This window comes from Thermobia domestica, chromosome 16 (assembly GCF_964235325.1).
Source record: "Thermobia domestica chromosome 16, izTheDome1.hap1.1, whole genome shotgun sequence".
NCBI classification, from domain to species: domain Eukaryota; kingdom Metazoa; phylum Arthropoda; class Insecta; order Zygentoma; family Lepismatidae; genus Thermobia; species Thermobia domestica.
In genome coordinates, this window is record NC_137469.1 from 138,564,640 (window position 1) to 138,576,908 (window position 12,269).

At 35.0% G+C, this 12,269-nt stretch overlaps 1 protein-coding gene across 3 annotated transcripts in view; it reads right to left on the minus strand.

The window, feature by feature from the left end:
- The window catches only part of LOC145673454 (uncharacterized), a 52,222-nt gene that overhangs the window by 12,129 nt on the left and 27,824 nt on the right, over nt 1-12,269 (minus strand). For all 3 annotated transcript variants that reach the window (XM_081743169.1, XM_081743170.1, XM_081743168.1), the window contains 2 exons: nt 6,936-7,064; nt 4,008-4,197 (listed from right to left, as the gene is read on the minus strand). In XM_081743169.1, coding sequence (XP_081599295.1) covers nt 4,008-4,197; nt 6,936-7,064 — 319 coding nt within the window. The remainder of the gene's footprint in view (nt 1-4,007; nt 4,198-6,935; nt 7,065-12,269) is intronic.

Sequence of the window (12,269 nt, forward strand, 5' to 3'; positions counted from 1 at the left end):
ATATTTTCTGTGTTATTCCAATACATCTTATCCGCACTAAAACCTTTTTCCATACCTCCGTCTTGACAATACTGACACCTGGAAGTGAAAATTCAACGTTCAATATTACTTTTTAAACGAATCTATTATGTAACAGGATAGAGAAGAGCAAGTGCACTTAAAAAGGAAGTTAAATCCGAGCAATCAAAAGGTTCACATTTGATGGAGTTTCCGTGATGATATTTTTAAAAGTATAAACAATTAGAATCTTTAAAAATTTAAAGTGAAATGCATATTTAGGTAAGAAGTTGGGTCAAAATCTAGACATTATAGGTATCGTCTCATCACATTACTTGTGAAACTGAGAGAGAAGGTGCAAAAGCAGTTATCAGAATAACTGGCCACGGGATTTAGGCAAAATACCTCTCGTTAATGAGATGATGTTAACTGTTTCCTTAAATATTATTTCCAAGTGTAGTTTAAACTAATGACCTCTCTACTGTTGCGACCCGATGCGTGTGCTTGATTTCGAAAAAAAAAAATTTTTTTTTTTGGTTTATTTTCTGCTGCAGTATATTGTAACGTAAGATAACTTTACTGTGGGATGAAGATTGTAATACTGAGACTGCAAGTAAATGTGATTTTACTTTGATTCCTGAAATCTCCAACCCTTTTGGAAGAAAAAAAACAGCTCTCTCCCTACCTCCTACACAAAAGACAGGTCGGACGAAAAAAAGTTATATCAGAAAAGGACAGAATGATTTCATATATTCTGTTTTTACCCTGCTGATGTCGATGTTTTTAGTATGTCTCCCTAGTTTTGGCTCCAAGGAAGGAAATCGGACAAAGGGATGTTTTGGAGACATTCGAATTGGCAGTAAAACAATTAGCAAATCTTGTAAAGCAGATGGTTAATCATTGTAGTCTATTTGTAGTTATGATATTTTCCCTTACTTCTATGATTTTTTTAAATCATTCTAGATTAAAAAAAATATATATATATATATATATATATAGTGTATTAAATTTGTGACTAAAATTATCGTAATTTTCTGTGTTGTCGGTATTTTGTTCATCTCAATGAAATTTTGATATGCATACTGTAATATTATAGTTCAATTTCCATCCCCTGACTGCCAGAAATGAAGGGAACATGATCCAGCATACAAAGGGAATTCGTAAGGATCTAGGGTCCTATTTTCGGACTTAGTCTCTGAAAGGCAGTCTAAGTTTCTGTGATCAGAAGTGCATTAACCTGGCATTTCCTTAGTGTGAATGAGAAAAACTGAGGAACAACCGTGCTCAGGATGGCTGGTCTAAAAAATCTGTTACACCTTTTCGACCGAGTGTCGCCACCGAGAATCGAACCCGGGATCGCTCGCATCAACTTCCGGTTTAAATTAAGCGTTAAAAAAGAAGACGACACTTCTGTTCTAAGAGCGCTAAATCGATCCCAAGGAACTGATTCCCTCTATCTCTTATCATTTTTGCTCTGTGTAGATCAGTATAGAGACCGGGATTTATAATGAATTTCCATCACTTCCGATTTTAGTAGAGTTAAGAATGGATTGGTTGATTGATTGAGGTTAATGGGGACGTCAGCATCGGGTAAGTTAAGAATGGAGATGAAATATATGCTTGGGATGCTTAATAGATTGCAGGAATACGCTTCTCGCTATCTACTACCGTATTTTGCTCTATAGTGATTAATGATAAAACTAGAAATGGTTAAATTCTACCACTTTCGATAGCTGGATTACCTACATCAACGAACTCGATTTCTCACTTTTGACCATCTACACCGTGGTCAAAATAGATGGCGATCTATCGAAGTAGTTGTTGAGATTTTTTGTTTCAGAAGGACGGAGTAAATGAATACCTAACTCCTTAAAAAGTATATGTAATGTGTTTTATTACAAATTCCCATACTGCTTATGTGTTGTATGACATGATTCGAAGATGCTCTATCTTGAAAGACTGATATTAGCAGGTTCTTTTAAAAACTTGTTTAGTTTCCTTCTATGTCTTTATCTTGTACTTCTGATTCAATTTATAATGGAGTAAGAAGCTATTGTATCTTACTAACCTATAAATGGCACATACCACTGTCATAGCCGTACATCTTATTATTGTATTTTCCTTTTTTCTTTAATTGAATATTATGTGATAGTTGTTGTTGGTTAATCATATTTAATTATGCTATGGGATGTTAAAAGGACGGCCGATCTCCCCTTCTTAATTGAGAAGTTACAAATTGTTTATATTGTATATATGTATGTTTCGTTTATTTTATCTGTTCAATGTGTGTGTTCTTCAGTACCAATGATAGAATATTCTCAATGGAAAATTCCGATTAACATTGTATAACGTAGAAGAGACTTCAAGGGTGAGACAAAGTCAAAGAGGTAATTCAGAACAGGATATGAAAAAGATTTTTGGAGATGTTTGTTAGGAAATGGTCACCAGGCCTTACACGTGATGAGAACTTAAGCACTGGATATCAATGTGTCAATTTTTTTTTAATATAACAAAAATGTGTACGAAAATGGAAAATACTTAGAGTCTATGTGCGCATGCAGCTATAGTATTGGATGCACAAAAGGGTGTATATGGAAAGTTAACATTGGTGACCAAAGTACAAAATAGTTATAAGATCTCACGTAAGTTGCAGAAACTTGTCACGTTTTTAGCATTTATTATAAATGTGATGTGTCTCCAAAAACTGTTGTAACTTCGTAGACGCACGTCATACTATAAACCTCGGGAGTCCGTCGGTCAACCTTCTTTTCGGCGTTTGTACATCTAAATTAACCGACGGACTTCAAGTGTAACTTACTTTCTTTTAATCTTCATTTTACAAATAAACTGGAATATTAAATTCGTCTCTATTCTTTAAAGTGTACTTGCACCCCTGGATCTGTCTGCAGCTAAAGATTAAGGGACTTAATGTGTTCGTTGTTTATTCACATGCGACCGCTCGCATACTGTTAATCCTGAAACTGAAATTATAAAGTACGTTCCGCTCGCGTACTGGAGCTGCGACACCACGAACGATCATTAATCAAGATAATGTACAGGAATATTCACAACTCAAATTTTCACGGGGTATTATTACTTAAAGTAAATATAAATAAGAGAATATAAGGAAATAACTTGGAAACAAAGAGAAAATATTTATACTAATGCACTACAATGTGACAGTTCCTTTTCTGAAAAGTATTTTGATACTCAATTGTTTTCTAGTCTAGATTCTCGCTTGTTATATAATGAGTGTCTCGATAGTTTTAAACTTCAACTGCAGAAACTGTGCCATCTATATCTATAATATTCTCCCGATCTTTGTCTGGATTATCAGAGTGAACATTACCAAAAAATCTAAGTTTTACGTCCCACGATTATGTCGGTTAGGTTAAAGGGGACGGTGATGAGAAATTAATGAAATGGTGGAATGAAAAGTGGAAGGAAACGGGAGAACCCCGAGGAAACCCACACGCACGCTGTTTGTCCACCACAAAGTTCACTTGGCGCGAGCTGGGATCGAACCAAGGAACCCATGCACCAGAGGTGAACGCTCTAGCACTGGGCCACCGCAGTGAACATTACACCTGCATACACCGAAATTTCCAATCCATACACCGAATTTAGATCAATAATATCTAAAAACTATCAATACACTGAAATTTCCAATACACCGAATTTAGACCAATAATATCCAAAAACTATCAAGGTGCTTACTCTGTATATGAAGAAACTACTCTTCAAATTAATTTAATAATTAATAAAATGGATTTTTTTAAACAACGAGTTACCCTTTTGGAAAAATCTGTGCTGGAATAAGTGAACATTAGAGTAAATATTTTTACCACGTATGGTTTATATCTTTTTATTTCTTTCTATTCATACTCGCTTACACTGAAAATTTGACCTATTTCGATTTTCGGACTTGATCTTGTTTATAGATCGTTCATATTAAGTACTGTTTAGAATTTGCATTGATTATATGTGTAACTTATAATGAATTAGCTTACCAATATTCAACATCCCAAACTGTCAGTTTCCTGTTTTCTCCAACTGTACAGTACATCAGTTGTTCCTGACACACATCCACACTGATAAACCGACTGCTAGAATTAGTAGAATGAACCAGCTCTAATATATTATCTGTATTGCTGTATTTGTATAGTGAACAAGTATTTTCTTGTCGCACTCCAATATAATCTAAAAGAAAAACATTTTTTTTTTTAGTAAGATAGAGTACGTATGGTGTTAAATTAAGAAGCCGGATTGAATAATAAAATAGTAGATATTGTTGGCTGGAATGTGTTCTTTATTTATAACATGCTGCAATATGCTTTCATATTTTTGAGAACATCTTCAGATAGGTTATTTCAGAATACCACTGAACTACTACCTTTTACATCCTTCTGATTTCTTACTAATTTACAAAAAAGCAAATTTCCAATTCAGAATACAAAGAAAAATAAAATTGTAAGTATAAAATCTTGAGACAGGAAACTCTAATACAATGAATGAAAATAACAAAAATCCACTGTCAGTTACCGTTGGCTGATTTTTTTTTCCATAGTATTACAGCTTGCTAATAAAACTTCAACTGACCAAAGCAAGCAAGCAAGCAAACAAGCAAGCTCTTCCACTGTACTACCGCAGCCCATGCTGTTAATTGATAAGTATAATCCCATTGTTTGTCTAATTTCTCCGTCTAAATTCAATAATGAAATCATGGTTCTGATAAAGTATGAGTCACAGACGCTAATTTCAGCTAACAATGCGCTTTTGTATGTAACTCTTACAGCCTTAATTTGTAAACTTACTTTTTTATTTGATGTATTTTAGTATTTAAAGTACTATTTCGGTGTTACGTGACACCTACGTCAGTTGATCCGGAGGATCCACGAGCAACCCATCTCACTTCTCCAACTTTCCTCTTTGTACTACATTGTCAATATGATAATGTTAACTTGTTCAATTAGAATTCCCTTCTTTCGAAAATGTTATTGCTGTGATACACTTATACAGAATGTTTTCTGAGTACTTATACAACCCACCATACAGCCTGGATTTGACGCCAAGCGACTACCACCTCTTTCCAGCGATGAAGACGGCTCCCTACAGAACGCTTTGACACTGACATTGAACGGCATGTCGGTGTAAACTAGTGGTTGAAATCTTAGGCGGCAGTTTTCTACTGCCATGGTATTGAAAAACTTGTGCCACGGTATGATAACTGCCTTAATTTGCATGGCGATTATATGCAGTAAACTAACTTAAGAATGTACCTTTCAAATGTAATATACAATTTGGTTTGTTCATTCTGTTACTTCTTCATTTCAAAACGCCTGTTACTTTCTGGACAATCTTTATTTTTGGAAAGAAAAAGTGCAGCTTATACACCCAAGAGTATAGCACTTCAACCCTATTCACTTGCACTTACGATCCGTCTCCTCTTTCCTAAAGGGAAGGACTGGCACATTAAACTTAATACTTCAACTTCAAACAATATGCTAATAAACTCAGGAATTTCCGCCTTTAGCACACTCACTTTAAATTCTGACTCCTGCGACTTCCTTGCAATTCAAACTATCGCCTTGTTCACGGAGAATAAAGGAATAAAAATATTTAGGAAGTATAAAGAAATGTGTACTGTTAGTTGTAGATAGACAACGGGCACAATGAGAATTCAATATAATAAAAGCAAACGTGTCAGTGCATGTTGTCGCTACTTGTGATATCACTTGCCTGTCTGACGTTAATAGACGTCACTTTCTGCTTTATTGCTTCGCGGTATAAAGAAGTTCTCTTGAATAATTGGAAAAAAAGTGGAGATATTTTAATGAAAGGAGAAAACAAAAGATTTTGTTTCGCACCAGGCCTCTGTAGATGCGAATTCAATAACACAAAAAGAGTAAAAAAAAGTGAATGACTGGACTAGGATTAAAATCCGGGACCTCCGACATACCGCACCGATGCGTTAACCACTACGCCACCCAGTCTGCTTCTCTGAACAGCCACACACTCTCTCACACCTGAAGTCCGTGCTCTCCACTAAAAAACTTGATCTGGTTGTAAAAAATTCAACTGTTTCCTCCTTTCATGTCTATATAAAATTACAACCATCAAAAAAATGTTCTCAATATATGGACACGGATTGTGTACGCACAGCAGCTAGGTTGTGGTACAAGCCATGTAGTGTGAGTGGAGAGCACCGACTTCAGGAGTGAGAGAGCATGTGGCTGTTCTGGGATGCAGACTCGGTGGCATACTGGCTAACGCATCGCCACAGTATGCCAGAGATCCAGGGTTTGAGTCCAGGTCTAGTCATTCATCTTTTCACTTCTTGTGTGTTAGAAAGTGTAGAGTTTGATAAGAAGCGCTGAATGGAGATCTGTGAAGATGTATTTTGTCAATTGCTGTTTGTTACTTGGTCAAGTGGAGGTATGGCACGTTCTAAAATTACGGGCTCAAATAGTGCGTTCTGTTGTTATGCAACCTTTCCTATCTGAACAAAAGAACGCACAACTTGAGTCCCGGCATTTCGCAGCGTGGCACATAACTATTCGACGATCAAAAAGCAACAATTGACAAGATGTATCTTCACTGACCGTCTCCGCGAATCTATTACTTTAATTTTTCTATATGTTTTTTTATCTTTTTTTACTCTTACTTTTATTTTGTGTGAAAGCTCCAGGAGAGAGAGCTGAAACCTGAAAAATGCAAGGAGCTTTCAGGAATTAGAATTAAGTTAAGTAAGGTGACTTAACACTACAGTTTGTCATCTTACTTAACTGTCTTAGTTTGTCATTAGTCCACTTAGATTGGTCTCTCCAAAACTATACATTGAGATAACCTTGTTGTGTTGTTAAACGTCTATATACATTTAAATAAATTAATATTATTTGCCATTTCTACTTCCTTACTTTTCTAATACAAATACTTACTTGCTTCTTGAGACTGGACCGAACATACTTCATATATCGCTCCGCCTGATAATTTGGTTCTTTTATAGATTGAAGGTTTAGCATAGAGATAAGGCTCTTGTTTCACTTTTTCATTTATTGGAACAACGCCTGGAAAGATAGATTTAAAAAAAAAAAAAAAATCAATCATAATATCAAACACTAACACACTAGGTACGACATAGTAGGAAAAAAAGTCCAACTATACATCACACAATGAAAGCAAAAAATGTGAAATTTACTGAATTGTAATACACCTGGAGAAATTGTAAAAAGCTTTCAAAATTCAGATATTTAAGCTACTTCTGTTGTGTAACTTTATTCAATTGTTCAAGTTTTGTTTCGAGTTTCACACACAACGCCTATTAACTTGTATAATATTCCTTATTATTCAGTTATCTAACCACGTGCGTAAGTTGGAACGAGGCAGCATGAAAACAACTTTATTCAATGCCGCTAATGAGCCCTGTAAAATGGCTATATATTCTAAACATCCAAGTTTATGATATTTTCATTTTTCGAAAGTTTTTCAAAACGTCTTTTATAACTCTTGTTTCAGAAGGCTACTGTGAACTGGATACAATTTGTTCTACACTACCATGAGAGGTAATGCTTTACTGCTTTCCATATCAACTGGCGTCAAAGTATAAAAGCCATCCAAAAGCGTTTTGGTGTGAAACACAAACGACAAATATTGTGGGGGGAAAATTTATGTATACACACTGCATACAGTACCTCACTCTACTTTTCAACACATTTACACACAATATACATTCAGCATACTCGCCATGCACTCGGGAAAATATGGTCATCCAGAAGAAAACGGATGCTTTGCTCTCAAACACAAACGACGAATAATGTGTACAAGGTAACACAAATAATGCAGAATACCTTATGCTACTTCCGAAGATATTCGCCATATACGTTCAAGCACTTATTATAGTGTGGCACCAATTTTTCAATACCGCCATTGTACTCTATTGCTCCCAACGTATTCAACCATGTAAGACAGCGCCTCTGAAATTATCAGTAGTGGAAAAGTGCTTTCTGGAAAGAAGAAACACTCGACTTCTGCACGCAGCATACTTCATGTGCAACCCTTCAGTTTGACCGAAGAGCCGAGACGGTGCAGACATGAACATAAACGCTATCGAGTTGTGAGCCCTGAACATGCGACGAAACAAAGTTCTGCCAACTATGAAGTGAGCAGTGAGATACTTTTTTTGATTTCTATTTCTTTCCGAAGTTGAAAGGGTTTGTCCAAAACAAGAATACTTTCCCTGCTGGCGAACGCAAAGACTCGTTGAATATACTTGCAGCAATATACCGCAACGATGGTATGGAAAAATCTGTCACGCTATGATAAGTGCTTGAATATGATGAATACGTTTAAAAGTAGAATAAGATATGTGATTTCTGTGCCACAATTTCTTTTGCATACATTATTCGTCAATATTTCACATCACAAACCTTTTTTTTTTTTTTTTTTTTTGGTGGCAATTAAACTTTTCCACTTACTTATTGCGTACAATTCACTTAAACACTTCACCGAATAGTTACCTATATCAAAGGCTGAATGGATTTCTTGAGCTATGGATGCCCCTCTAATACCCCTTCTTTCTTCTACATCGAAAGTGCTTTTTCTTCTGAGACACACATGCAGCAGGTAACTAATCCATTTTGCGAAGCTAGCAACTATATCTACCATGCTTTTACAAGGAATATGAGAGATAAAGAATATACCGTAGGGAGCAGGTAACTAATCCATTTTGCGAAGCTAGCAACTATATCTACCATGCTTTTACAAGGAATATGAGAGATAAAGAATATACCGTAGGGTTTTACGGGTAATTTTAATGCTGAATTGATAATGGCAACTTGTGTATAGCACTGGATAGAAATTTACTGCACACAGTATTTTCATGTTGCAGAATTGTTTTTTTTCTGGCATTTGTTTCAAAATACACTTATTTTCTGTAATTTTCACGATACTAGCACAAAGATAATAATATTGCCATTTTTTAACAACGTCATATACACAACCTAACACAACAATACCTACTGTGTGAAATATTTATGAGTTGCTGACATGTATAACGCCCTGACTTACTTCCTATCTGCTGTTGAAGTTGTAATAGTTGACGCTGTGTAGTTAGAGTTTGGCACTATAACAATACCTATTTCTTCTAGCGGTGATTATATATATATATATATATATATACATGAGGCATTTTCTTTGTCACGCCTTTCCTTGGAGTTATGTTCATTTTCTTTCTCGTTTTTGTCTACATTTATTCTAGATTTTTAGATTTTCATAATTCTTTTTTTGTTCCTTTTGTTTTTAATTGTTTTTTCTTCTGATTCTTTAGAATTCCTTTTGACTTCCAAAATTGAGCTCGAGGGCAACAATTTCGCCTGGCTAAAACCTCGAGGACTAAATCTTGCAGGTCGAAATCTCGTACGGACAAAATCTCGCCATAACAATATAGCTATAAAAGAGTTTCTAAAGCTATATATATATATATATATATATATATATATATATATATATATATATATATATATATATATATATATATTGTTTATTCAGCAGCAAACAGCATACAGCTACTACTGCGCTTAAACAAAAAAAAAATGTAAAAAAGCACATGCAATACTAATTACATCATGAGATTATACATTGTAATATAAAGATACAAATGAAGCACAAAATATTACAAATAGAATAAACAAAAACAATATATAAATAAGAAACCAGATTATTACTGAATATGAAGTTGAAAGTAAAAAATATATAAAAAAGACAAATGATTGATTCATAACACTCATAAAAAACAAAACTCGCGTAGTAATACTTTAAAAAAAATGACCTGCAACTCACAAACACACGGTTGAGTATAATAATAATAATAATAATAATAATAATAATAATAATAATAATAATAATAAATAGGGGTCAATAACATCCGAAATTTGATTTTTGGTAGTTCTTTACCCATGAAAGGGAACGATGTGGACCATCCAAATTTATAGTGGTACATATTGAAGACCTGTACGAAGATACCAAATGCTTATATTAATCAATTTCTAAAACTGAGTGGATGAGTCAAGATACCCCTCCCAAATTTTTTAAAGGGTGCATCAATATACCCATGTCTTATAATAGGGAATGGACCAATATACATAACCATATAATCATATAAGGTAATAGGACCTCATCCAAGGGGATAAATTGAACCAAAATACCAAACACGTGGTTGTACTAAAATTTGGCAATTTTTTTTTTACGCATGAAAGGAAACAAGGTGAACTACCCAAATTTATCATAATACATGTTAGGGTCCAGTACTATAATAACAAATATATAAAATGAGCAATTTCCAAAATTTAAGGGGTGGGCCAAAGTACCCCTCCCAAAAAAATTTAAAGAGTGCACAAATGTACCTATGTCTTATGATAGGTAATGGACCCCTATACATGACCATATAACCATATAAGGTAATAGGACCTCATCCAAGAGGATAAATTGGGCCAAAAGACCAAACACGTGGTTGTACTAAAATTTGGCAATTTCGTACCCCTAAAAGGGAACGAGGTGGAACACCCAAATTTATCATAATAATACATGTTAAGGTCCGGTACTATAATACCAAATATATAAAATGAGCAATTTCCAAAATTTAAGGGGTGGGCCAAAGTACCCCTCCCAAAAATTTTAAAGGAGTGCACAAATGTACCTATGTCTTATGATAGGGAATAGACCCCTATACATAACCATATAACCATATAAGGTAATAGAACCTCATCCAAGAGGATAAATTGGGCCAAAAGACCAAACACGTGGTACAACGTATTGCTTACGTTTATATTTTGACAATTTTGTACCCCTAAAAGGGAACGAGGTGGAACACCCAAATTTATCATAATAATACATGTTAAGGTCCGGTACTATAATACCAAATATATAAAATGGGCAATTTCCAAAATTTAAGGGGTGGGCCAAAGTACCCCTCCCAAAAATTTTAAAGGAGTGCACAAATGTACCTATGTCTTATGATAGGGAATAGACCCCTATACATAACCATATAACCATATAAGGTAATAGAACCTCATCCAAGAGGATAAATTGGGCCAAAAGACCAAACACGTGGTACAACGTACTGCTTACGTTTATATTTTGACAATTTTGTACCCCTAAAAGGGAACGAGGTGGAACACCCAAATTTATCATAATACATGTTAAGGTCCGGTACTATAATACCAAATGTTTAAATTGGGCAATTTCCAAAATTTAAGGGGTGGGCCAAAGTACCCCTCCCAAATTTTTAAAGGAGTGTACAAATATACCGATATCTTATGAAAGGTAATGGACCCCTATACATGACCATATAACCATATAAGGTAATAACATCTCATCAAAGGGGATAAAATCGACCAAAAATCAAACACGTGGTATAACGTATTGCTTACGTTTATATTTTGGCAATTTTGTGCCCCTGGAAGGAAACAAGGTGGACCGCCCAAATTTATCATGATACATATTAGGTTCCTGTACTATAATACCCAATGTTTAAATTGGTCAATTTCCAAAATTTAAGGGGTGGGCCAAGGTACCCCTCCCAAATTTTTCAAGGGGTGCATTAATATACCCATATGTTATGAAAAGTAATGGACCCCTGTATACGTCCATATAACTATATAGGGTAATAATACCTCATCAAAGGGGATAAATTAGGTCAAAAAACCCCGAAATTTAAATTTTTGGCAATTTTTTACCCATGAAAGGGAACGACATAGACACCCAATACTGATAGAGGTACATACTATGGTCCTAGGCTACCACACCAAATTTTTAGATTTGGCAATTTCCAAAATTTAAGGGGGTGGTCCTATGTACCCCTAAAAGGGAATGAGGTGGACCACCCAAATTTATCATAGTACATATTAGGGTCCTATACTATAATACCCAATGTTGAAATTGGGCAATTTCCAAAATTGAAGGGGTGGGCCAAGGTACCCCTCCCAAATTTTTCAAGGGGTGCATTAATATACCCATGTCTTATGAAAGGTAATGGACCCCTGTATACGCCCATATAACTATATAGGGTAATAACACCTCATCAAAGGGGATAAATTAGGTCAAAAACCTCCGAAATTTGAATTTTTGGCAATTTTTTACCCATGAAAGGGAACGACATAGACACCCAATACTAATAGAGGTACATACTATGGTCCTAGGCTACTATACCAAATTTTTAGATTTGGCAATTTCCAAAATTTAAGGGGGGTGGTCCTATGTACCCCTGCCAAAATTTA